This window comes from Nycticebus coucang, chromosome 17 (assembly GCF_027406575.1).
Source record: "Nycticebus coucang isolate mNycCou1 chromosome 17, mNycCou1.pri, whole genome shotgun sequence".
Taxonomy (NCBI): Eukaryota; Metazoa; Chordata; class Mammalia; order Primates; family Lorisidae; genus Nycticebus; species Nycticebus coucang.
Window position 1 is genome coordinate 76,744,154 of NC_069796.1, and position 27,318 is coordinate 76,771,471.

At 47.9% G+C, this 27,318-nt stretch overlaps 1 protein-coding gene across 3 annotated transcripts in view; it reads left to right on the forward strand.

The window, feature by feature from the left end:
• The window catches only part of ERGIC1 (endoplasmic reticulum-golgi intermediate compartment 1), a 113,189-nt gene that overhangs the window by 35,830 nt on the left and 50,041 nt on the right, over positions 1-27,318 (forward strand). For all 3 annotated transcript variants that reach the window (XM_053565932.1, XM_053565933.1, XM_053565931.1), the window contains exons 2-3: positions 17,728-17,789; positions 22,119-22,191. In XM_053565932.1, coding sequence (XP_053421907.1) covers positions 17,728-17,789; positions 22,119-22,191 — 135 coding nt within the window. The remainder of the gene's footprint in view (positions 1-17,727; positions 17,790-22,118; positions 22,192-27,318) is intronic.

The window sequence follows — 27,318 nt, forward strand, 5'->3', positions numbered from 1 at the left end:
TAGGTGCTCAGTGATGACAAAGATGAATGAGAGAGACGGAGATAATGCAGATAGGGGCACAGAGCCAGGACAGAGTGGGCCTTTGGGGAACAAAGAGAGATGGTGGGGCAGGGAGTGGGAAGAAGGGACAGATAACACAGCCAAAGATAGGTCTCCTCAGGCCCTGACTGCCTCTGTTTCTTTATTTATAATCTGCTTATTATAGAAAAACTGACAACATTGAGATGTGCCCAAATGAAAATGATCACCAGCTAACCTCTCAGCCAGGGCACCGAGGAGAACATTCTGATCCTTATCCTTAGGCCCTTCTGCATGGGATTGACTGAAAAGTCTCACCTTTTAATTTGTGAACAAGATCTTTAGAAAGAACACAGCTTCCTGAACAAGATCTTTAGAAAGAACACAGCTTCCTGCCCTTTTGGGTTCCTTTGCCAGGGGCAAGGCCAAGGTTGGCACGCTAATGAGTGACCTTGGACTTCAGGGGTCGTGAACCTTTGCAGGAGCTGTCCCTCCTCCCAGGCACCTTCTGCTCTTTTCCTCTCCTGCCTTGTCCCTGCCTGTCTTCCTAGGTCTGAGAGTCACATAGTCTTTTCCAAACTTATTTCCTTTTTCTGTAAACATGAGGATGAAGCTAGTTTTTAAGCCTTGAATAGTTTTGAGGACCAGATGAGATGATGTGAGTTACTGTGTGGGTTCATGGGAGGTGCTTAGTAAATGTCATTCTCCTTCCGTTCTGAAAATCTTAATCCTGTCCTGTGCTTTTACCCTAAGCCTAGCCAGAACTCAGCCTCGACTTAGTTCTCAAGGTTGCTGAGAGTGTTGTCGAAAAGGTGGCTTCACAGCACAGAGCAAAACTGAATCCACAGGGCAGGTGTGGGCAGAGGTCAAGGGAGAGTTGGAGTCCCCAACAGGGGCACCTTCCACAGGCATCTTGGTGTGGCTGTTTTTCCCCCAAATGTTCTCTTCCTAAACTTAAAAACACAGGCACCAACTGTTTATTCCTTTTAAATCTCTGTGAAAGGCCATGCCTGGCGGGGAGCCACAAGCATGAGAATCCAGTCCCCGGAATAGCTCCTGCCGCTCAGCATTTAAATGCCGTCAGTATTTTTATCCGATGATGGGTCACTTTTGAAAAACCCTGCTCGTGTTCTGCCCCTCTAAGAATACATTTCCATTTATAGCATCTGGTCTCTGGATGTTGTGTCCTGGTGTGGGGCCACTGGGTGGCCATGTCCTGTTTCCAGCCAGTTGGAAATACTTGGGAAGCCCCTGCTCACCCCTCCTGGCCCTCGCTTTGACCTTGACAAGCGGGAAACCTGACTCTCCTGGCCAAGGCCTAGCCGTCTTTCCTCTCCTGTGTGAGCCTGAGCTCATCTGGCTGTGGTGGGTTAGGGGATCCCCTCCAGGTGGCACAGCACCACAGTCCCTCCACCCCAGGGGACCCTTCATCCTTCACCCACTCACCAAATGCCCACTAGGCCCTGCACCTGCCTGGTGGATGCGGGCCAGCAACACTGAGCAGAGACAGCCAAGGCCCCCAGGACCCAGTGGAAGCTTTGGGGCAGCCCAGGGTAAGGGTGGTCAGTGTGCAGCCTCCAGGGTAAGGCTGACCAGGGTTTCAGCCCTGACTCTGCTTCTTGCTACTTGCGTGAGCGTAGACAAATGTCTTAGCCTCTCTGAACCTTGGTTTCTGCATTTGTTAAAGGTTCCTCGTGGGTAGAGGGGAGGATTCTGTGGGATGGAGTGGGCCAAGGGTCTCAGCAGTGCTCCGCCCAAAGGGTAGGAATCCAGGAAATGCCAGTCCCTTTTCCCATTCCTCCGTTTACCTGTGGTAACTCAGGTGGGTACGAGCTGAAACTCATAGGAAACGCATTTGAAATTAGAAATAAAAGTTCATCTTATGCGTTGGGCATCCTAGCACGCATTGGCATCTCCTGAACCACAGTTTGTAGCAATGCAGATTCCTGCTCTGCCAACTCTGATTTAGTTCATTCCATTGCAAGGCCCTGGAGTCTGCAGCTGTAGCCAACTTCCCACTAGATTCTGAGGCAGTGGTCCATGGGCCACACTTTGAAAAATGCTGCCTCCATTATCCATTCCACAAGTGTTTCTCTGAGACCTGCTCTGTGCAGGGCACTTTTCCCAGGCCTTGGCGATGTAGACAGGTGAGGTTCCAGGACATTCCAGTGGTGGAGTCAGGCAGTGAACAGACACATGTGCTGTCAGGGACTGATAGAAGTGCTCTGAAGGAAAAGAGCAGAGTAAGCACCGACTTCTCCAAGTCTATTTGAACATAGACTCATGTGAGGGAGCAAGCCATGCAGATAGGTGAGGGAAGAGTGTTGCAGATAGAACAGCAGTGTGCTCAGGTTCTCCAGTTGATGTCAGCAAGAAGTCCAAACCTTTCCACACCTTCGCATCTTCCCTTACATTTTATCATAAGGAGTGCTTTGAGCTGAAGTACAGGCAGACCCCAAATTACAAATACCCAACTTATGTACAAGTTGGATTTATGAATGGAGGCTATTACTGGTAATAGGTAATTGTACCTGTTCCAACTTACAAATTCAACTTAAGAACAAACCTATAGAACGTATCTCATTTATAATTGAGGGACTACCTATAACAGAAAACCTGATTCTAAGTAGCTAAACAAATAAGATGGTTTTGGTTTTGTCTTTGTTTTCTCACGTAACAAGAAGACTGGAAGTAGGCAGCTGCTGGTGCTGATTTAGCACCTCCAAGATACCAGAGTCTTCATCTCTTTTGTTGGCTGTGCTTTTCCCTTGTGGTCCCAAAAGAGCTGCCTCAGCTCCTGCTCTTACGTCTGCATTCAAGACAGGAAGATGGGAGTGGGGTAGAGGTCTTAGTGCCAGGGAAGTCTGCTCCTTGGGTCATAAAACCAAAGGCTCTTGCCCCCAGCAGACTTCTGCTTAAATGTCATTAGTCAGAACTGCTGTGGGCCACCCACACTGCAAGGAAGCCTGGGAAATTGTGTGGCTAGAGTGAAATTGAATTAGGATCCAACCAGGTGTTCCCATTGCATATGATTACCATGTTTCTTAAGATTCATTTAATGTGTACTAGTTCTACCTCCCCACTTTTCCTTTTCGTCCTCTATTGAAGAAACTTGTGTCATGTATTCCATAGAATGGGCCACAATATGGATGTGGCTTATTGAATCATTGTAACCTGTTCCTGGTATTTTATATAAACTAGGTCTAGAGCCTTGATTAGATTTGGACCCAATTCTCTTGGCAACAAATTGTGGTATATGTACATCATGGAATACTATGCAGCCATAAAAAGATGAGACTTTACATCTTTTTTTTTTTTTTAAAGTATTACTCTTTATTTTGAAGTTTCATATAATCATATACATGTATAAACATTAGCCTATCTTCTTTTTTTTTTTTTTTTGGCCGGGGCTGGGTTTGAACCCGCCACCTCTGGCACATGGGACCGGCGCCCTACTCCTTGAGCCACAGGCGCCACCCGAGACTTTACATCTTTTATGTTTACATGGATGGAGCTGGAACATATTCTTCTTAGTAAAGTATCTCAAGAATGGAAAAAAGCATCCAATGTATTCAGTACTACTGTGAAATCAGTATATAATCACCTATCCATTCATAGGAGTGGTAAAACATAACTAGAGTCCAGAAAGAAGGGAGGAAGAGGAAAGGGGGAAGTAAGGAGGAAGCTGGGAGGAGGGAGGAGTTTTGGGGGATCCAACCTCATGTGCATAATGCAATGATACATTTCTATACTATTAAGAATGGAGGGCCGTGCCTGTGGCTCAGTCGGTAAGGCGCCGGCCCCATATACCGAGGGTGGCGGGTTCAAACCCGGCCCCGGATGAACTGCAACCAAAAAATAGCCGGGCGTTGTGGCGGGTGCCTGCAGTCCCAGCTACTTGGGAGGCTGAGGCAAGAGAATCGCTTAAGCCCAGGAGTTGGAGGTTTCTGTGAGCTGTGTGATGCCAGGGCACTGTACCGAGGGCAATAAAGTGAAACTCTGTCTCTACAAAAAAAAAGAATGGAGTATGAATGTTTTTGCCACAACAAGTAAGCAAGGAGACAGTTATGTTAATCAGTTAGATGTAAGCATTCCACATTGTGTATCAAATCAGCACATTGTACCCCGTAAATGCATTAATGTGCACAGTTATGATTTAATAAAGAATTAAAAAAAAAATTCTGTTGGCAGGAAGCATTCCTAGTGTGGCTGTATACTTTGTGTTGCCTCACATGGACAGGTACAGAATAACTGGCTTTCTTCTCTTTGAGTTCTAGGATTGATCACTGGGTTGAGACGGTGGCAGCGGGCCCATCTCTTAAGTTTGCTACGATTGCTGATTATTGCCTAGATCTGGTATTTCCTCAAAGGGTGTACAGTAAGGCTTTTACTAATTCTGTTAGTCCTTCCGAATTTTCTTTGAAATTAGTCTATAAAATAGAACTTTGCCCTCATCAACTATTTGGTTACCTAGACACATATTTTATATAAAAAGAAAGAATAGTGCCTTCCTTTTATTTAGCAGCTTCCAGAATAATTAGTTGGTGGCCTAGCAGCTCTAAAGGTATTGTCTAGTAAGGCCTTTTGTTTTCTTTTTGCAGTTTTTGCCCAGAGCCGGATTTGAACCCGTCAGCTCCAATATATGGGGCCGGTGCCCTACTCCTTGAGCCACAGGCACCGCTCCCTTTTATTTATTTTTTAAAGTGTCATTATAAATTCATGGATTGGCTTGGCGCCCGTGGCTCAAGTGGCTAAGGCGCCAGCCACATACTCCTGAGCTGGCGGGTTCAAATCCAGCCTAATGTATTTGATGTCTTTCGATCTTGGCTGTTATTAAGTTTTTTTATTCAAAAAGCTTTATTGAGGATATAATTGACTTACAATAAATGTCATGTCCATAAATTATAAAATTTGACTGGGCATGGTGGCTCACACCTGTAATCCTAGCTCTGTGGGAGTCCAAGGCAGGTGGATTTCTTGAGCTCAGGAGTTAAGAGACCAGCCTGAGTAAGAGCAGGACCCCCATCTCTACTAAAAATAGAAAAACTAGCCAAGCGTTGTGGTGGGCGCTTGTAGTCCCAGCTACTGGGGAGGCCAAGGCAAGAGGATTGCCTGAACCTAAGAGTTTGAAGTTGCTGTGAGCTGTGATGATGCCGTGGCACTGTACTCAGGGCTAAGGATGAGATTGTCTCAAAGAAAAGAAAAAGTGTAAAATGTGAGCAGTTTGACATGTGTATACACCCGTGAAACCATCATCACAAGATAGTGAACATGTCCATCACCCCTCAAAGTTCATGCCTGTCCCTACTCCCTCCTTGGTCTGACAATGATTTGCTGTCACTCTAGATTAGTTTGCATTTTCTAGAATTGTATATAGATAGAATCGTATATACTCCACTTTGCCTTCCATTCAGCATAACTATTTTGTGCATCAGCCGTGTTATAACGTGTCCGTGCTACATTGCTTTGCATTGCTGAAGAGTGTTGTGATTTGTGGATACGCCATACCTTGTTTATCCATTTTCCTGTTGGTGGACATTTGGGTTGTTTCCATCTTGTGACTATTGCAAACAAAGCTTCCATAAACATTCATAAACGTGTCTTTGTATGGCATACTCATATGCTTTCATTTCTTTTAGCCAGAAGTCTAGAATGGCTGGATTATATGGCAGGTGTATGTTTAACTTTTTAAGAAATTGCTAGGGGTGGGCGCAGTGGCTCATGCCTGTAATCCTAGTACTCCGAGAGGCCAAGGTGGGTGGATTGCTTTGAGCTCAGGCATTCGAGACCAGCCTGAGCCAGAGCAAGATCCCATCTCTAAAAATAATGGGTGCTTTTGCAGGCACCTATAGTCCCAGCTATTTGGGAGGCTGAGGCAAGAGGATTGCATGAGCCGAAGAGTTGGAGATTGCCATGACTTATGATGCCAGGGCAGTGTACCGGGGGCGACAAAGTGAGACTCTGCCTCAAGAGAAAAAGGAAAGAAATTCCTAAACTCTTTTCCAAAAGTGATTGCAGTATTTTATATTCTCACCAGCAATGTGTGAGAGCTGTGGCTGTTACATATCCTTACCAACACTCGGTATGATCAGTCTTTATAATTTCAGCCATTCTAATCAGTGTAGAATAGCATCTCACTGTGGGTTTTTTTTGTTTTTTTTTTGGTTTTTGGCCAGGGCTGGGTTTGAATGCACCACCTCCGGCATATGGGACCGGTGCCCTACTCCTTGAGCCACAGGCGCCACCCCTCACTGTGGTTTTAATTTGCATCTCTCCAATGACTTTGATGTTAGCATCTTTTGGTTCTTGGCCAGACTTACCATAAGTTAAGTCTTTGGTGAAATGTCTCTTTAACAATCTTTTGACTTACAAAACAAAACAAAAAAGAAACAATCTTTGACTTTTTTTTTTTTTAGACAGAGTCTGACTCTGTTGCCTCAGGCTAGGGTGCCCTGGCATCAGCCTAGCTCACAGCAACCTCAAACTCCTGGGCTCAAATGATTCTCCTGCCTTAGTCTCCTAAGTAGCAGGGACTACTAGCACCCGCCACAATGGGTGTTTTTTCTGTTTTTAGTAGAATGGGGGGTCTCATTCTTGCCCAGGCTGGTCTGGAACTCCTGAACTGAGGCAATTCTCCTCCCTTGGCCTCCCAAAGTGCTAGGATTACAGGTGTTAGCCACAACACCAGGGCGTTTTGTCCATTTTTTTTTTTTTTTCTTTTTTTTGTAGAGACAGAGTCTCACTGTACCGCCCTCGGGTAGAGTACCGTGGCGTCACACGGCTCACAGCAACCTCTAACTCCTGGGCTTATGCGATTCTCTTGCCTCAGCCTCCTGAGTAGCTGGGACTACAGGCGCCCGCCACAGCGCCCGGCTATTTTTTTTGTTGCAGTTTGGCCGGGGCTGGGTTCGAACCCGCCACCCTCGGCATATGGGGCCGGCGCCCTACTCACTGAGCCACAGGCGCCGCCCCTTTTTGTCCATTTTTTATCAGGCTGTTTGTTTTCTTACTGAGTTTTTAAGTGTTTTTTACACTTTGAAAGATTCAGCTACAACTTAGACTTTTACCTAACAACCACGAATAATGTAACCTCATCGTTCATACCCATATATAATCTGAAAAAAAAAGAGTTCTTTATACTGGATATAAATCCTTTATCAGATAAGTGATTCACATATATTTTCCCCAGACTGTGGCTCATCTTTTCATTCTTCTCACAGTGCCTTTCAAAGAGCAGTTGATGAAGCCTAATTTATCAGCTTTTTTTCTTTTATGAATTGGGCTTTTGGGTTATCTCTTCCAAAAAAAATCTTTGCCTAACCTAAGCTAGCGATCCGAATCTCGGTTCTGTACATCTGCCTGTATTCTTTATGACAATGGTTAGCTTTTTCATAGATAAGCTTCCTCCTTGCCTTTTGAAGCATCTTTTGGGCACATTTCTTTCTCAGATGCTTGATCTTCAGCTCTGCAAAATTCTTTGGCTTTTTCTTAAGGGTTTCTGGCACAGCAGGAACCTTCTTTTCCTTATCTTCGACACCCTCCATGGTTCCAGCCGGAAAACAGGATGAGAAATTTTATCTTAGCAATATCGAGTCTACTGACCCACTAACGTGGTACATTTTGCCATTTATTTAGGTCATCTTTTATTTCCCTCAGCTGTGTTTTCTAGTTTTCAGTATATGTTCCTTGTAGTTCTGTCAAATTTATTTCTAAATATTTAATATTTTCATGTATCTCCAAAGAATAATGGAAGTAACCATTTGTATGAACTTTTGGTTCCAACTTACATTGTTTCTTTGTAAAGGTATAAGCAAGGATGAAAATCCTTTTTTTTTTTTTTTTTCTGAGACAGAGCTTCAAGCTGTCACCCTGGGTAGAGTGCTGTGGCATCACAGCTCACAGCAACCTCCAACTCCTGGGCTTAAGTGATTCTCTTGCCTCAGCCTCCCAAGTAGCTGGGACTACAGGTGCCTGCCATAATGCCTGGCTATTTTTTGGTTGTAGTCGTCATTGTTTGGCAGGCCCGAGCTGGATTCAAACCCACCAGCTCTGGTGTATGTGGCTGGTGCCTTAGCCACTTGAGCTACAGGCACCGAATCTGAAAATCCATTTTTATCACTATGCCTCTCCCCAACACACATGAAACTTAATGGGTCGTAGCCTTCTGCACAGAGCCTTTTTCCATATCCATATCTAGAGACCTTCCTCATTCCCCAAACAGCTGTACCATCCCCACTTTATGGATGAGCTGCAGTGTACTAACTAGTCCCCTCTGGCTGGATGTTTGGATGGTCTCCAGTCATTTGCTATTATAGCTGGAGCTGTGGTGAATAGCCTTGTGCAGACATCATTTTATATTTTCACCTGGAATTTACTGAGCACCCTTAATGGGCCAGGCCCTGCATGACCCACAGGAGATTCAGGGACAGATCTGACTCAGCCCAGCAGGAGTGGCAGACCCTGCAGTCTTCTCTGGACTGGGCCAGGTATAAATCCTCAGAGCCCAGGGAGATGGGGGAACTGCCTTCGGATGGGGAATGTGGTTTGTCTGGCTTTCTGGAAGCCCAACAATCAGACTAAATTCTCTTCTGCTTTATCAGACTTGGTCTTTGTGGAAAGGACCACCAGGAGTTTGTGGTCAGAGAAGGCATTTGGGGTGGGAGAGGTCTCAGGTAGAGGCAAATTGGGATAGAAGTAAAAGCCACCAGAGGTAGGGGGCCATGCTATGATAGAGACCTCTGTGTGGGCACTGAGGTCCGGGGAGAGAGTGCAGGGAAAAAACTATAGATGTTGGTGACATCAGCATTACCCATGATGTGGGCAGGGGTCATCACCTAGACCTACTATTTAGGCCTTCACCCCTTCACCTCCTAGCCTGTCTCCATCTTCCAGGCAGGAATGTGGCCCAGTGGTAAAAAGCAAATGTCCTGCGGCCAGACTGTGTGAGTTCAAGTCCTGGCCCTGCATTTCGGGCAAGTAAAGTGGAAAGAATGCTATTATCTGCCACACAGGGCTCTCAGAGTGATCTGAAATGAGGAATGCAAAGTCTAAGCCTGAGGCACCATCTAAGCCCAAGGCCTGGTGCAGATAAGCTCTCCCAGTGGGGGTAGCAGTGGCCCTTTCTGTGATTGCAGTTATTATTATTATCCCTCCCTCAAAGCTTCTCCATCTCGGCTAGAGACTGAGATGAACTTTATTTCCTTTTTTGACAGAAGAGGAAGACTGGTTTGAGCTCATAATAGCAGTTTGAATAATAGCAGTCAAGGTCAGGATCCAAGGGGCAATGACGTGATCTCAGGGCTCACTCATCCTGCCTGCCACTTGGCTCTGGCAGGCTTGGTTACTCTCCATGCCCGCCCCACACACACACATGCACACACGTGTAAATGCACACACATACACTAGCACAGCCAATGGGTAACAGTGGTTCTCAGTCAGGTATAGGGCATGAGTAAGTGAACAAATGAGTTTTTCACCCAACTCCTGTCTCAGACAGGCTAGTGGGCAGGGTTGACCAGGCCAAAGCTCCAACTAAAACCCCTGATGGCTATTTTTGGGATGAATGACCCACCACTTCCAATGACTTGCTCCTCAATGGCGTCTAATTTCATTAAGCCTCGGAAACAGTGACATCACAAGCGCCTGCCAGTAGCCACCCACATATGGCGAACCGCAGAGTGAGCTGAGATTCTTCTGCAAGAACGGGGAGAAGTGAGGTCCCAAGCAGCAAAAGTTAAAATAGCAAAGCTGAGGCATTCTGCTATGAAAAGAAATTACAGATGAAATCCGTTAGTCAGACGTTTCCAGAGGCAGTTTCCTTGCTTGGGAGCAGGGTAAGACGTGTGTGTTTATTTTGGGTTGGGTTATGTAGTCCTTTCTCTATAGGCTGGATGTGGCCTGTAAAGTGGATTTCTGTTAAGTAAATCCTGTGTTCCCATTGACTTTTACCTGTATCCTAAGGTGTGATGAAGCTGGAGGGACAGATTTGGCACCTGTTTGGTTAAAATAGTGACACTTGTTATTTAATGAGAATTTGAACAAGTGCTACAAGGGTACAGATGAAAGAAAACTAACCTGGTCTTGGGTGGTCAGAAAAGTCTTTCTATAGCAGATAATATGTAAACTGAGTCCCAAAGAACGAGAAGAGTCAGATGAAAAGGAACAGTTCATAGCATGCGTTTCGTTCAGGACAAGAGACCTGTTGGTACAAAGGCCAACAGGCTCATTGTGGGACTGCAAGCAAACACATGAGAATGGACTTTATCATAAAAATCCTTGAAAACCCTTAAGGAATTGGGACTTTATTCTGCATCAATGAGAAACCCCTAAAGGGTTTTCACTAGCACCAAGTAAGTACCCAACATATATGCAACTAAGATTCTGAGAAACAGAGCTCCTCTCCCACGCACATCCAAATATTTTTCAGAGTAGAGCCACATCGTTCATACACGAGTGCAGGCATTGCTTGCTCTTACCACCATGTCTGGCCTCTGCCATTTTGAAGCTTCAACATAGTTGCTGTGAACTATGTCAAAGATCGTTATTGTCACCACCCGCTTTGGGGCACACATTCCTCTTGTGGATGACATTTGCCTCTGATGCATTTAACCCTTTGTAATACCTCTTCTGCTGGTCAATGTACTGTGAAATAAAGAAGAAAAGTTGTCAAAAAAAAAATAGTGATACTTGTATATTTACTGCACCATTTTGATAAGTCACAAAGTGAATTCAGATGGTCTTTATCTTTTTCCCTTGGGTTCCTTTGCTCAGGTTTTTCCAAGTGAGCTCTGCTTTTTCAGGCACAGAGGAAAAAAGGAGCAGGAAAGACAGCTTAACTCCAGACCCCTGTTCTCTGTGGGGACCATCAAGGATGTGGCCATGATGTGAGCCAGCAGGAGCAGAAGCAACCAGAAGCCCATTGAAGAGAGCACAAGTTCAATGGGAAAATAAGCTTTCGAGTGGGAAGTTTGCTCTGTGTACAACAGGGTTCTCAGTTTCAGCAGTATGCATATTTGGGGCTCACAGTTACTCACTGCACAAGGCCATCCTGTGCACTGTGAGATGCTCAGCGGCACCCCTTGCCTCTGTCCTCAAGGTACCAGTAGCACCCCCACCCATTTATCACCTACCAAAAAAGACAGTGTCCCCCAAGGGGCAAGACCTCACTTGGCTAAGAACCTCCGGCATACATACATATCACCTTCCCAAGGCGTGAGAGCTGCCAAGGATTCTCAAGCTTTTTATTAGCTTGTTCCATTTTAAAAACTTGAGTTTAGGCTGGGTGCAGTGGCTCACACCTGTAATCCTAGCACTCTGGGAGGCCGACGTGGAAGGACTGGTGGAGCTCAAGAGTTCAAGGCCAGCCTGAGCCAGAGTGAGACCCTGTCTCTACTAAAAATGAAAAACTGAGGCAAGAGGATCGCTCGAGCCCAAGAGTTGGAGGTTGCTGTGAGTTATGATGCCACAGCAGTCCACCAAGGGTGACAAAGTGAGACTCTGTCTCAGAAAACAATAAAAAACTTCTGAGTTTAATCTTACCTTGACCTGGGCCAGTCACTCCTCTTTGAGGCTTTCTTTTCTCCACTGTACTGCACGTGGATTGGGCATGTCGATCTTAGGGCCCTTGTCAGAGCTGACCATTGCGGGTGTTGCGGGCAGGGGCCCCCGTGGCTCGTAGGTTTGGATCTGTCCTACCTGGGGATAAACTTCTTGCCCAGCTACCGCCAGTTACTACTCTCATTCTCTCCCTTCCAGGCATCCAAGGTCAGTCTTTGTTAAACTCAGTTGATTGTTATTTTGCCTTAATTTCAGCCCATTTTACCTTTTTTTTAAAGTAAAAATTTCTAAACATCCACAGAAGTGGAGAGAACAGGACACGAGGCCACCAGGTTCCTATCACCCAGATTTACCAGCATCCATTTTGTCTTAATCTTGGTTTTACTGCCGGCTTGTGGGCCTTACTCTTGTGTAGATCCATTCATTTGACTCAGTTTCCCCAAGGGCCTGGTCTGGGCAGGGCTGAAGAGCAAAGCTGCCGGACCTGCCCTGAGAAACTCGGCCTACCAGGAGGACAAGGAGAGAGCATTTTTTATTTGGTGACCATAAAAAAATCCATCCTTTAGCTTTCTCTGTTTGAAGCTAAGAGATTCCAGTTCTTTAATTTTCTTCTTAAGAATTATTTCCCACCTAAATGGGCCTTGGAAACAGCAGCAAGAACATAAAATTAGTCCTAGCTTCAGATCTCTACCATGGCACTTCCACTAACCAGTGTGAGGTTAGCCAAGTCACCAGCTTCTCTGAGTCTCATGTACAAAATGGAACAATAATCCCTAACTTAAAATTTGGTTGAGAGAATTAAATGAGGCCTAGCATGACCCTAGCATGTAGTAGGTTCACACTAAAGTGCCCCTTTTCCTTCCCTATTCTCTTTCCCCTTTCCTCTACATTCTCTTGGTGGCAGCACGGCCACAACTGGTCACATCACATCACCGCAGTGAGACGGCTAACTTCCTGGTCTGTCACATGCCTATGGTTCTCACCAGCCTCCCAGTGGCCCATTCTCTCAGTGACATTCACTGCTGAATCACTTGGTTTGTGGTCAGCTCTGAAACTGGGATCTTTTTCAGCTTTCTTTACCTCACCTGTCCTTCCCCACTGTGTCGTGGGAATGGAGTCATTGTTAGACTACACAGTGTTTAGGTGGCCCTTTCTAAGGAGCTCAAAGCTTTGCTCAACTGGCAGCTTCATGAGGACAGGGCCCAGGTCTGCCTTGCTCAGTCTGCCTTGAACTTCTCCACCCTCTGGAACACTGCCTGGTAGAGTAGATAAATAAAGTACTTACTTAGTAAATATCTATTGAATTAATTAACAATTTTGAACTAGTCCCTGTCTTCCAAGAGATTCTCCTTTGCTCTGGGACAGCATCCTTGGAAAAAGAGGCAAGGAAAATCTTAAGACCTTAATCTAATTTACCAATAAGCTACTAATTTGTGATTCCCATAAGTATGGGGCAGTGGAAAGACCCATGACCTATGGACTCAGACTTGGTTTTGAATCCCAGCTCAGTAACTCACTGGTTTGGTGAGCTTCAGTTTTCTCACTGGAAAAATGGGATATCAGTATCTTCTGGGGTTATTGTGAGAAATAAATGCAATGCAATCTGTGTCAAAGTGCCCAGCATGGACTAGAAGTGATCATGCCTGGACATCATTTACTCTTTCCTGAGCACTTTCCTGGTTTGCCTCCTGTAGTTTGGTCCAAATCTCACCTCCCTCTTAGAGCTTTATTTATCACCCAGCCTCCTTACCTCCTCTGTCCCCATCCTCAACAAAAGCATACTCTTCTTGAAACCCCCGCATACTCAGCCTACATTTGTTAAACCAGCATCTCCGATTCAGATGCCTACAGGCACCTGGCCTATGTGAAGAAAGCAGGCTAAGTGGGGTTGTGAAGTGGCATCTCTCCCTTTAGATGTATTTTTACATATCCATTAAATTAATAATTTCAGACTTGTCCCGTGAATTGCAAAAAATTGTACACAGTTCCCGTATGCCCTTTACCCAAGCTTCCCCAAATGTTAACATCTTACATAATCACAATACTATTATCAAAACCAGGAAAGTAGCATTATACAATGCTATTAGCCAGTTGTATAATGTATTAGCCAAGCTACAGATCTTGCTCAAGTTTTGTTAAATGTCCCACTGATGTCCTTTTTCTCATCCTGGATCCCACATCAGATTTAGTTGTCATGCCTCTTTAGTCTCCTTCAGTCTGTAAAAGTTCCTCAGCCTTGTCCTTGACACTTTTTTTTTAACTTTTTTTTGGTGTGGGGGGGGCGGTTTAGCAAGCCCGGGCCGGGTTCAAACCCTCCAGCCCCAGAGCAGGTGGTCGATGCCCTAACTACTGAGCAATGGGCGCTCAGCCATGATCTTAACACTTGACAAATGCCAGCCAGTTATTTTGCAGAATGCTCCTCAGTGTGGTTTTGTTTGATGTTTGCTCACTATTGGAGTGAAGCTGTGCAGTTTAGGCTAGAGTTCCACATTGCGCCCTCCTCAGTGCACCGTCTCGGGAGGCACATGATGCTGACACGACTCCGTCTCCGTACTGCCCAGGGTCACTTTCTTCACTTGGTGGAGGTGGTGTCTGCTAAGTTTCTCCACTGCAAAGTTACTCTTCTCCCTTTGTAACTGAGTGTTTTATGGTATGAAGGTATGTCCTCATTCTAGTCCTCATCACACTTTTGATTCATTTGTTGGTTGTATCTATGTAGATTAGTGGCTTTCTGTTTTATCCACTGGGTTATAATCTATGATGATCATTATTTATTTTGATGCTCATATTATCCTTTCTTTGGCCAGTGGGAGCCCCCTCAAGCTGGCTCCTTTTGCTATCTCCCCTACATTTCTGGAACAGTTTCTTGGTTTCTGACATATGATTCAGCAAGTTGATCTTTTTATTTTTCTTGTTCAGCCCCCAGAATCACCTTTTGGTCCAAGGAGCTCCAATTCCTTTGAGTAGGGAGGATAGTAATTAGAACTAAGGTTTGGGCTCTAGTTGCACTTTTTGCTATTAGGCTGTCACTGTTCCTGGACCCTCTCTTTGGAAAGAGCTAGGAAATGTATGTCTGGATGATGTGTTTATATTCTAATGTATTTTTCAGTATTTGTCTGTATAAGTTGAAAATCATGAATTCACACCAATAGCTCCATTTCTACCCTAACACCATGTGTTTGAACCTCCTTGCCCCTACAGTAAGGCCCCTGACCCCCATTGTCCTGAATTTAGATATGTATCTGATCAGTCCCCTGCACGTACTAATCTTCCATCTCTCCCCTCCTTGCCCTTTTTGGGCTCTGACATTCTGCCCTGGGCCATGCCTGCTTCCTCACCTTAAGCAGCCTCTGACTTCCCACTACACTCCCAGTTTTGAAATGATGGTTCCTGTATTTTTTAAACTGTGAGACCCAGTTTCTCTGCCTGTGGGCCCCTGACAGTGAGCGGGACAACAGCTGGGTTGATACAACACCTGGAGTTTCTGTAGCCCTAGGGTACTGCCACGAAGTTAGTTTTCAGCTGGAAAGGAACTTTTAGGTCCCCTATGTGACCCTTAATTTTACACTCAGGGAAACTGAGGCCTAGCAAGGGACACATTTTCTGCAGATCAAAGACCAAGTTGGGGCAGGGAGAAGATGAGACCTCTCCTGTTTCCTCCCCACTTCCCCGGCTCTCTGTCACCTGTTTCTCCTTCCGGGAGCCCATGTGTCCCCGACTCTGGCCCAATCTGGCCTTTCTGAGACACAGGCCAACCACAGCCTTCTCTTGCTCAGACAGCCACAGCTGGGCCTCAAGCCTCTGCAGACTCTTTTGTCCTGTAGAGTGTTCGCCCAGCATTTGACAGTAGGGACCTTCCATGTAAAATTCCAAATTTTGGGCTTCTCTTGAAAAAATCAGAAGGTCTGGTCCCCTGATCTCATACCTCCCAGCAGGAAATAGCTGAGACTCAGTAACAGCTACCCCCTGTTTGTTTCCACTTCATCCCTCTCCCCACCCACAAACTCCCAAATTTGCTGACCTCTGACAGCCTCCTACCGGGGGTTGCCCTCCTGGCCCCTAATCGCATTGATGTGAGACCCTCTCTTGCACCCCTCCCACCTCATCATCCTCCTCTCCCTCCACACCCAGGCCATGCCCCATATGGAAGTCACAGCAGCACCCAGCTCCCAGGGTCTGGTCTACCCTTAGGCTTAGCTTTTGCTTTTCTCCCTACCTGGGCTGCTCTGTCCTTCTTGTCTTCTCATCTTCCTGCTCTGTTCACACTTCACCTCCTACAGGAAACTTCCAGGAGGACCTGAGGCTAAGCTAGGGTCCCCCTTCTGGCCTCCTCCAGCGACCCTGTGAAAGGAGTTAAGGGAAACAAAGTCCATACAGGACTTGATGCAGAGAATTCACAGGGAGGTTTCCCGTGCACTTGGCTTCCTGCCCTTCACTTGAACCCAAACAGCAGACAGTTCTCACACAGGAGAGTTTTATCAAGAGGGTCTTTGGTGCACACGGCATTCTTCCTTTTCTTTGTCCAAGATTGCACAGTAGTGGTCGCAATTGAGCTGAGGCAGTCTTGATCCCACAGCTGATGCCCCTATCTTTAGGACACCTGTTGATGCTAAAGCATTCTGCATTTTCTGAGTAAGAGAGGTGGGTAGGTCTGGGTGGGCGAGTTGCACAATCTCCGTCCCAACCCCAGCCCCAGTTGCTACTGCTCTTAGGGGCCCAAGCAGAGGTGACTGGGAACTGAGCAAGCAGCAGAGAAAGTAGCACCTTTTGACTTGGCAGCCTACGAGGATTTTTCTCCCCTGAGGTCTTAAAAAACTGAGCATATTTCACGTGTAATTAGGATGAAAACACAGAGTCAAATATCAGCCCTTACGCAAGATTTCCAAGTTGTTGCATTGGGCTTAGCAGGGCATACTTCGTTTCCCAATTGCCAAAGAGGAACCACACGCTGGCCTGTCATCCCCGAGGGTAGGAGCCACCGCCCTCTCCACTAGGTCAGGCTCTACCCTGGAGCCTGGGAATGCCGTGTGCACCAAAGACCCTCTGGATAAAACTCTCCTGTGTGAGAACTGTCTGCTGTTTGGGTTCAAGTGAAGGGCAGGAAGCCAAGTGCACGGGAAACCTCCCTGTGAATTCTCTGCATCAAGTCCTGTATGGACTTTGTTTCCCTTAACTCCTTTCAATAGCCTTGCAGGGTCTAGTAGTGGTAGCTCCATTTTTACAGATGAGGAAACTGAGGCTCGGGGAGGCGAAGTTGTTTGCCTGCGGTCACCCAGCAAGGAAGAGGACCAGCCAAGATTCCATGGCCTTAACACCTAAATAGCCAGCAGTAAAGCAGGGCCAGAATTAAATCCTTGTCTGTCTTCTTCCAAAACCTGAATTCTTCCACCACACCCCACGACTTCCCGTGCTGTGGTGGGATCCATAGGAAACAAAGGCATCTGTCTCTTCTGGAGCGGGAACCACACGAGACGGGGGCAGAGCCACCACGAGCTGGTGCCGAGACTGGGCTTCTGGCAGGATTTTCTGTAACCTCATGCCTTAGAGTTAAGCAGAGTATCCCGAGAAGCAGGCAGCAGAAACTGGTAGGGGGTGCGGGGGGGTGGGGGTGGAGAGTAGAACCAGGAGGAGGAGGTGGAGAGGTGACGCAGAGCATGAATGCAGCGCTCGAGAAAGGCTGTGCGTTCATTCCTGTTTCCTCTAGCGTCAGAGTCACCCGAGACACAGGGGTCCGATTGATTTCACGATTATTTATTAAGTGCTTACTATGCTCCAGGCCCATGGTAGGGTTTGGGAACATGGCAGGGGGCAAAACCCTACAAGGCCCCACCCTCACAGAGGTTATATTCTGCTGGGGGGGAAGACCCACTGAGAAGTGTAGACAAATAAGCAGTCGAGTCATTTGTAATGACCTTGGGCAGTAAGTGCTGTGAAGAAAAGATGACAGAGGGATGTGATCTTAGGGTGTTGTGGGGGGTAGGGGTCCTATGGAGAGAGTTCCCACAAGCCCTCTTGGAGGAGGTCCCCAGAAGGAGTGGCAGGAGCGAGTTCTGGGAAGAAGCATGGTTGGCTGAGCCATGTCGCACCACAGCTCACTGACTGGAGACCCACCCTCCGTGCCCACCTCACTCCTGTTCTGCTTGCCTTCCGCAGGTTTGACATCTACAGGAAGGTGCCCAAGGACCTTACGCAGCCAACGTACACCGGGGCTATTAGTGAGTAGCTGACCTCCAGCCCCATCCCTATGCCTGCCCTCCGCACAGCGTGGGGGCCAGGGAGGAGAGAAGGAAAGGCGGGAGGGAGGGAAGAAACCCTGAGCATCTTGGCCAGGCTGTTAATGTATTAATCTCTATCCGTAGAGTAACCCTGCAAGGTGTAGGTCAATAGTAACTGCTCCTGGGAGAGGAAACGGGGGCTTGGGGATGGGTGTCCCACGCGATGTCATGAACCCCCATGCAATACCGGGAGGTGCCTCACCTCCGTGGGATCTTCCCAGGAAACCACAGCTCTGCTCATCTTATATAACATCATCTTAAATACCACAATCCCAGATCGGGGGACGGACATTCTATGGATTCCTGACCAGTACTCTTCTAAAGTGGCAAGGCCTTGAAAAACGGAGGAAAGGCCAAGGAACTATCACAAATTAAGAGATTAAGGACCCAGGATGACTAAATGCAAAGTGGGATCGTACATCAGTTTCTGACACAGAGATAAGCCATTCATGGGACTGTAGCTTAGTTATTGGTACCATTCTAGTGTTAATTTCTTCATTTTGACACATGTACTATGGTTGTATAAGACATTAAGGTAAAGAGGACCTGAGTAAAGTAACTGTAGGGGTACTGTCTATACTACCTTTGTATCTGTTATTATTTTCCAATAAAACATTTGATTAAAAGTAAAAAATATGGGCGGCACCTGTGGCTCCATGAGTAGGGTGCTGGCCCCATATACCTAGGGTAGCGGGTTCAAACCCGGCCCTGGCCAAACTGCAACAAAAAATAGCCGGGCGTTGTGGCAGGCACCTGTGGTCCCAGCTATTCAGGAGGCTGAGGCAAGAGAATCGCCTAAGCCCAGGAGCTGGAGGTTGCTGTGAGTTGTGACGCCACGGCACTCAACTGAGGGTGACAAAGTGAGACTCTTAAAAAAAAAGTAAAAAGCACACCAAGGCCACCTTGCAAGCCAAGGATGCTTCAGTCTCATTTTCCAGATGAGAACATGAGCTCGGAGAAGTGACTTGTCTAAAGTTTTATACCTCACAAAAGGTGGAGCCAGGCCTGGGACTCAGGTGGACCTCCCTGCACTCCCCACCCCTTGGTGCGGGAAAGGGACCCTGCCCACTGACTGTCTCAGCCCTGCTACCTGAGCAGGGCCCTGGGAATAGGTAATCAGATTGGAGCCCACTCTGGGATCAGGCCATGTTCACTTGGGGGATGACCTTGGGGTTCCCTCACCCCCAGTTTGGCTGGACATGTTGAAGCTGCAGTTACCTTCTTGAGCCCTGGCAAACCCAGGGAACAGTTCAGCTGCCTGGCAGGATGCCTGTCACACAGGCTCTCAGGCAGAGCAAGGTTCATTCTCCCATTGAGCAGTTGTGTGACCTTGGGCAAGTCACTTCACCTTTCTGAGCCTCAGTTTCCTGATCTGGGGATTAAATGTGTCCAAAGACAATGTCCCTTGCAGGGCGTATGCTAAGCCCTCCCAGCATGGATGACCCTCCTCTTCTTATCACTCTGCAGCTTTGTGTGTTGATCCCCCAGGAAGGGCTGTCAGGGGACCACAAGAGGAAAGGGCTTGCTTAGTGTATGAACCTGGTCCAGAAAATCAAATGAGGCTTGAACACCCCTCACCTGCCTGTCCCCTCTTCCTACCACCTGCCAGTGGCTCAGCCCTCTGTCCGTCCTTTTCCCAATTTCTGCAGTTTCCTACTTCATGGATACATTTAACAATCAGATGTGTAACCAGCTAGAATTTTCTGGAAAATATTTAAGCTTTGCTATACCTCTATCATTATTGCTGAAACCTGCCTTTTTTCTATTGATATTAAAATACATCCTGGACACCTTTCCAACCAGCGAATAAATGGTTACCACATTCTTCTTTCCAGATGTGTCATCCATTATCTGACGACTGTTAGTGTAATGTAGCCAGCCCCTGGAGGGTGACACACCCCATTCTAGTTTGTTGCCATTACAGACATCCTTGTCCATATCTTTTTTATACCCTCATATGGTTATTTCTGTAAGGTAGCTTTCCTAGAAGAGGAATTACTGGGTCAAAGGGTATGTGTGTTTTAAAATTCAGAAGGTCCTGCCAGATGGCCCTCCAGGGATATGGTCTGGTAGGCAGTGCTCAGAATGGTGAATTTCCTCACACAAGAGGAAAAGCATGAGGCACAGGAAGCCAGCTCTTAGCTACCATTCAGTGAACAAATATTTATTAATCAGGTCGTAGGGCCAGGTCCCCTGCCAAGCACTAGGACCGTGTTGATGAATGGACTTAGGTCTTTGTCCTTAAAGAGCCGAGTGGGGTAGGCAGATTCAGACACATGCCATTTCATTACTTTGTGGTAGGTGTGTTCACAACTGGAGGGAGGGGTCAAGGACCCTGGAGACTTACAGATCAGGGTTTGAATGTTGCCTCCTCCACTTACCATGGCTGTGTGACCTTGGATCGTGGGGTCTCAGGTTCAGTACCCCCTTTGCTGGCTGCACCAGGTTTCTTACCGGCAAGCATTCTCCTGGGGTCACATTCCTACCCACCCAACGTCTGAGTCAGTTTCAGAAGTCAGAGTCAGAGAGCCTTTAAGTCTTGCCCAAACATGGATTGAAAACCTCCATCCATGTCTTCAGTATCAGAGGGCCTTTCCAGTTGAAATACTTTTTACCTACCTTCATTCATTCGTTTGTACAACAAACATTGATTTTGCACCTTTTCTTTTTTTTTGTAGAGACAGAGTCTCACTTTATGGCCCTCGGTGGAGTGCCATGGCCTCACACAGCTCACAGCAACCTCCAACTCATGGGCTTAAGCGATTCTCTTGCCTCAGCCTCCTGAGTAGCTGGGACTACAGGCACCCGCCACAACGCCCGGCTATTTTTTGGTAGGAGTTTGGCCGGGGCCGGGTTATGAACCCGTCACCCTCGGTATATGGGGCCGGCACCTTACCGACTGAGCCACAGGCGCCGCCCGATTTTGCACCTTTTCTGAGCCAAGTGCTGTGCTAATCCCCTGAGGCCACCGAGGTACCAAGATGTCCTTTCTGTTTTGGGTAGCAGGTGCTACCATTGCTGCCATTTTATAGATAAGGAAATTGAGGCACAGAGAGGTTAAAAAACTCACCTAGGGACATGCATCAGGTTAGTGATAGAGCCCCAGGGTGACCCTGGAGTGTGAACCCTCAGCCATTAAGCTCTTTTGTGATAAGCTCAGGTGAGGGTGTTCAGCCCTTGTTTTGTACCTATCAGTGCCTTGATGTCCCCAGACCCAGGACAAGTGCTAGAGCTGTGGAGTTTTTACCTTTTGGGGTATCAGTCTGGAGGGAGGAACGTACACTAATAAAATGTGGGAAGTGTTCAAATAGCAGTGGGAATGACTAGCTCTACCTCTGGGTGTGAGAGCTTCCCTTACGAAGGGACATTTGAGTTGGGCTTGGGAAGATGAGTAGGCGTTCACCCAGCAGAGGATGACCATAGGGGAGGAGAGAAGATGGTTCCAGGCAAAGGAAGAGAAATGAAATGCGTATTTGGGGAACAGCCATTGGCTTTGGGTGGCTGGGTGGCTGAATGTAGGGCGTGTCAGGAGACGTGGCTTTCGATCTGAGTTAAGGGCCATACCTTGGGGCACTTGCTATGTCCTGTCCTAAAGCATCACCCCAGGCGCCATGTGGGTGAGATGGACAGTTGACATGGGCCGGCTCCAGAACTCCGCTCTACGCTCTGCATTTCAGACATGTTGGACTTTCCTTCCCTTCCAGAGAGAATTCTTCTCTGAGTAATCTCATTTTTTCTACTTCTGCAGCCATGGGCACTTGTTCAGGGTACCATACGGGGTGTTGATAAATGGCAGACATTGTCTCAGTCTTAGGATGAGGGCAGCAGGAGGGAGTAGTGAGGCCTGTGGCAAACTGGTGGGCCTTTTATGTGAAATCTGCCGATTGTTCAATGTGGACTCCACATTTTAAAACATGCGTCATTCAAGCCAAACAGAACACATGTGTGGCCACCAGTTTGCAGCCTCTGTTTTTGTCTGGCCTCTTCATTAAAGAGCTCTTGTGCAAGAAAGCCAGGCTGGCCCCCAGGAGGGTTGACCGCTCAGGGAGGTTGATCCAGACCCCAGGGGCAGATCAGTTCCCAAGGCAGTGTGCCTTTCTGGGAGTGGGCCTGCTTCTCGTTGAGGCCACAAGTCAGAAGGGGCTTTGGGAGGCCTGTGGGCGCCCCCAACACACTGTCCTGGGTGCGATTTCCTCTTCCCTCTGAGCTGGCCTCCCATCATCAGTGCGCCCCCCTTAACAGTTTGCATCTCTGTGTTGTTTCTTCCAGTCTCTGTCTGCTGCTGCCTCTTCATCCTCTTCCTCTTCCTCTCGGAGCTCACCGGATTCATAACGACTGAAGTGTAAGTCACGCTTCCCTGATAGGGCATTCCAGAGCGTTCTGGGACCCCAGACAAGAATGAGGGAGAGTTCGTACAAAGAAAAGGAACCTCAGAACCTTCCAACTTTTATTTCTTAAATCTGTAGCATCAGTCAGCTCTCCCCTTTCTTAAAAGGGTTTTAAAGTTGAAGCAAAAGCTAATTTTCTTTTATTAAAGCTGGAAGAGAATGTTTTGGTTCAGTTCTATGGGGGGTCTCCTGGGTCCAAAGATGAATGAAGTAACTTGCTCATCTCTGCCATGCCTTTGTTTGGCTTTTTTCCCTCTGAATCATCAGGCGGGCATTTGATGTTAGAGCTGAAGAGTTCAGAGAAACGGGTGCAGCTTCCTACCAGAGGAGCCGGTGAGGCTGGTGACATCAGATCCCGGCCCCCTCCACTAAACCCCTTCTCATTTCTTAGGCCCACGCTCAGCAAGGAATCAGTGTGGGCTTCCTGGCAGTGGCTGACGCAGAATTAATCCATCCACGATTCCTAGAATTATCTGTCGTCCAGATAACCTAGTAAACGCTCTGGGGCATGTGTAACAGAATGCCATTGGAATTACTCAGTCAAGACCTTGTGGGACGCCCCTCTGAGATAGAATTAGACCCAGGGGCTTCCTGCCTTTGGCACTGGCTCTAGGCTTCAAAGCCTCTTGGTTTTTATGTTTACAGTCCAGAAAGTCATCACAGAGCTGAGCCCTGGCCACCCACTTCCCTGTTCAGTACTGGAATTTTCTTTCTCACTCATGGAATTTGTTTCCTTTGCCTCCCTCTCAGGCACAAGACAATAGGAAACTACAAACAGAGCTGCTTAGCCCAAGATGGCCATGTTAAAAAGGCATTACCACCTTTAATCCTCAAACAGCCCCAGGAGGCAGCTGTCCTGTCCCTTCTTTACAGGAGAGGAAACTGAGGCTCAGAGAGATAAAGATAGCTTCCCGTCATTACACAGTAAGCAAGTGTCTCCCAAGCCCACGTGAGTGCTTTACCAGCACACTGAATGGCTGGTCTGGCCTTATTTCTGGACGTACCTTCCTGCCCTCCAGTGGTGTAGCAGAATTTGCCATCCCTGTCACTCTGACCCAGTTTTTAGTGCCTGTGATGGCACCAGAGTCCACGAGGCCTCATAGAGTGGTAGGAAGAGCATTGCATAAGGCCTTGGGAGACCTACAGCTAGGTCTCTGCTCAATTAGTACTTTGCTGTGTGACCCTGGGCAAGTTGCCAAACATCTCTGGGTCTCAGAATTGCTGGCCAAAGGAGGGAGGATAGACCAGAGTCAAAGCTGCCCTTCCACCCCTGGGAGAGGCTTTGTCTGCTTCCCAAGGCATGATCCCCTGGCCATGCAAGGCTCAGAGAAAGTATTTTATTCCCCCCAGGTCCCAAATGGGGGATGACTTTGTCCGAAATAAGCATCTTCCCCTTGACTTTGTCCGAGATAAGCATCTTCCCCTCTCTGCACAGTTGGGGCACGGGATGTCTCAGGAATCTTCCTATCATGAATCAGAGATGGAAATGGAGAGACTGAGACTTACTGGCATTATGAAGCACCTACCATATGCCAGGCACCCTCACCCTGTCTGGGAGGGGGCCTACTTGGCTTGGCAGACCCATCTTGTGCTAAGCAAGTGAGAGAGAGGGTGATACACGTAACAGCAGCAAGGACCAGACACCAACCAGGCAGGTGTCTTTACGTGTTGTAGGCAGAGCACCTGCAAGTGTGGGGGACCCTGTGGCAAGAAGTACCTGGTGTGTGTGCAGAAAGGAAGAAAGCTGTGGGCTGGAGCACAAGGGATCGGGAAGGGCTGGGCCCCTTGCGCTGCTGGTGTGACAGGTCTCAGTCCTTGACTGGGAACTTATGGAGAGCCAGGACTGCTCACTCGGAGCCGAAAACACCAGCAGTGGACACAAAACTAGACTATTTCAATTAGTGATAAATGCTCCAAAGACCAAAACAAAAGCGAGGTAGGAGACAGAGAATGTGTGGGCTACAAGTGATATTTTGAGGATGAAACAAGATTATTTAGCCAGAAAGTACTTACTATATCTGATATGCTTTAATATCCGTAGGTCCAGCCAGGCACGGTGGCTCATGCCTGTAATCCCAGCACTTGGGAGGCTGAGGTAGATGGATTGCCTGAGCTCATGAGTTCGAGACCAACTTAAGCAAGAGCCAGACCCCATCTCTAAAAAATATCCGGGTGCTGTGGTGGGCTCCTGTAGTCCCAATTATCTGGGAGGCTGAGGCAAGAGAATCCTTTGAACCCCAGAGTTTGAGGTTGCTGTGAGCAAAGATACCATGGCAATCTACCAAGGGTGACCAAGTGAGACTCTGGCTCAAAAAAATATATATCAGCAGATCCATATCTTTGCATGCGTTTATTCATGTCCTGTGTATTCTCCATGCAACTCTAAAAAGGTTGTAAAGCCATTGTGTACCTGGCATATAGTAAGTGCTCACTGAATGTAAGTTTCCTGGCCCTTCCTTCTCCCCTCCTTTGAGTTAAGAACCTGGTAACAACATGAGAGGTGGCATTAGTCATCTCAGCCCGTAGAGAGGTGGGGCATTGAGGCAATGGCTCACAGATAAGTTTTGATGTCAGGGCTGGTAAGAGTGCAGAGAAGGCCCTTCCAGTGAGCCCAGACAGCGCACACCATTCACCAACGGCAGGGCTGGTTATCGGATGAGCAGTCTCATCCGAAAGTCTGGAGTCTTTCCCCCAGTCTCCCACCTCCCCTTCTCCAGAATGTCCTCTTCTTTGGTCCTGGGAGCATCCTGGACTGGACACTTTGACCCCACCAAGTCCATGGAGAGGTGGAAAAATGAGGGGTAAGGGAAGGAAATGCTAGGGACACTTCATAGCGAGTCGTTGGCCCTGTGCTAAGCACATCTCCCTTCTCAGCGTCAGTGGCCGGAGGGAGGCAGGGATGAAGAGAGGGGAGCAGCCCAACGAGAGGCCTCATGGGTGCATCCTGAAGCCTTCATGAACAATTGGTAGGAAAAAACATTGCCCCTTTGGTCAATTCATCAAACGCCCTTTCTGCCATTTATCAGAAACCTCTCTGACCCCTGGAAGCCCTGCAGGTTTGTGAAGAATTAGAAGTTACAATTTTCCTCTTTCCCTGGACAGCTGGCCGTCTCTGGCTGTTTTGTGACTACAATGGGTCAGCACCCCTTCTTCCTGCTCTGAGATTGTAACCCAAGGAAATGAGGTCACCGCTGGTTGGATCAACAGTGTTCCAACCTGGCCTGTGGTTATCAGTGACATAAGACGCTTATTCTGGCCTGTGCCTGCGGGGAGAGAGGCATGTTTGTTTGGATGGTTGGGCTTCAACCTGGGCTTTGTACAGGCCAGTAATTATCCTTGGGAAAGAGGCCCCACAGGGTGTTTGGAGACTCTGTATTTCCAGGGGAGCAGCCTCCTCGGAGAACCTGGCCACAGAATGTTCCAGTCTTTGACCGCCCAGGCTCTGACTGCTCTTGGTAATTATTAACCTCATGAAGATTTATAATAATAAAAACATAGTAGCTGGAACTCTTCATTGAAAACTTGCAGCACAATACGGTTCACGGCTTTCCAGTTACGACTGTTTGTGTGACCACGTGCTAGCGCCCGAGGTTAGCGCTTCGTAATGGTCATCTCATTGCTTCAACCCCTTGAGGCAGCTGCTTCTGTTAGCCCCACATTATAGCTGAGGAAACTGAGGCACCACGAGGTGAAAACCCTGTGAGGTTAGTAAGTGGTGGAGCCAGAGTCAAACCCAGGTCTTGGTGACACCGGAGCCCATACTCAGCCCACTCTGTCATACCCCCTTTCCCTGCTCAGAGCATTTTGGGGTCCAGGCATGTGGGAGCTGCTGCTTTTTGGTCAGAATAGTTGACTAGAGGACTTGGATGCTCCTTCCTCGGGGAAGGTGCCTGAGCAGGCAGATGGAACCCCCAGAGATGAGAGCTTGGAGGCCACCCTGTGTCATGTTCTCACAGGCTCCCTGTAACAGGTCTGGGTGGGGAAGCCAGTACCTTAACCTAGAGAAGGAGCTGGAAGTCTCCCTCTGAGCCCGAATACCTGCCTGGAGCCTGAACTGGCTAGAGTACCTCTGGTGTCACATTAGAGAGCATCAAGGACATCGCTCTTAACAGTGCAAAGCCTGAAGAATGCTGAGCATGGAGAGGCGGGTTTATGAGGATGAGCTTGGGGCAGGATGAGCTGGAGGCCAGGGCCCTAGTGTGGATCTGGTGACGATCCAGCAGAGAGGCTGAGGGTGCTGGGACCATGGCTTGGGAGCAAGGTGGGGCGTGACCGGGCGGCTGGCCATTGGGATGTATTTTGAACATCCTCCCGCCAGGCCATAGATGCACTTCCTTTACTTGGAAGAGTCAGGATCTGAAACCCACGGTCCCGGAGTGCTAGCTTGCAGAGCCTGCATCCCTCCTCTCCCATTCCCACCCCCATCCCTTGCTGCGGCCTCTGCTACGTAAGTTTCCATTTGATCAAAGATGAAGCAGAGGTCAGCGACTTTGGGCAGGAATCTGAACTATTTGAGTGCTCTTCTAAAAGCAAATAAAATTGTTTTCCATAGATGTCATCGGACTCACGCCTCAGCCTAGAATGTCAAGGCCCTCCACTACATTCCACCTACACTCCCCCGGCCGCACCACCCCAGGCCCTTTCTTACCTTGTCCCTACAAGGCCACTGTTTACCCACACCCCATACACCCTCACACACTCGGCCACTCCGATGCTGACTCCCCAACGCCATCTGGCGTCCCCTACCTGGAATGTGCCCCCCCACCGTCTTCACTGCTTCCTGGGGGGTTCATTCCCAAGAAGTTTGCAAGCATGTGCTCTGTGCTCAGGCTCAGGGAGTGCTGTCCTGAGGTAGGTGACAGAGGGAGGCTTATAGGGCACAAAGCAGTGGACCCTGGAGCGCCTTCATGTCCTGCAAGCCATGTGGGCCATGGTGGGGGGGACATGTCTGAAGAGTATCAAAAAGGGCAGTGACACCTGCGGCAAAGGCCTGTTTGGGGGCCACTTGCTCTCAACATTTCACCAATACCTGTCCCATCTAGACAGCGTGATACCTGGGAAAGAGGGGAGGGCTCTGATCA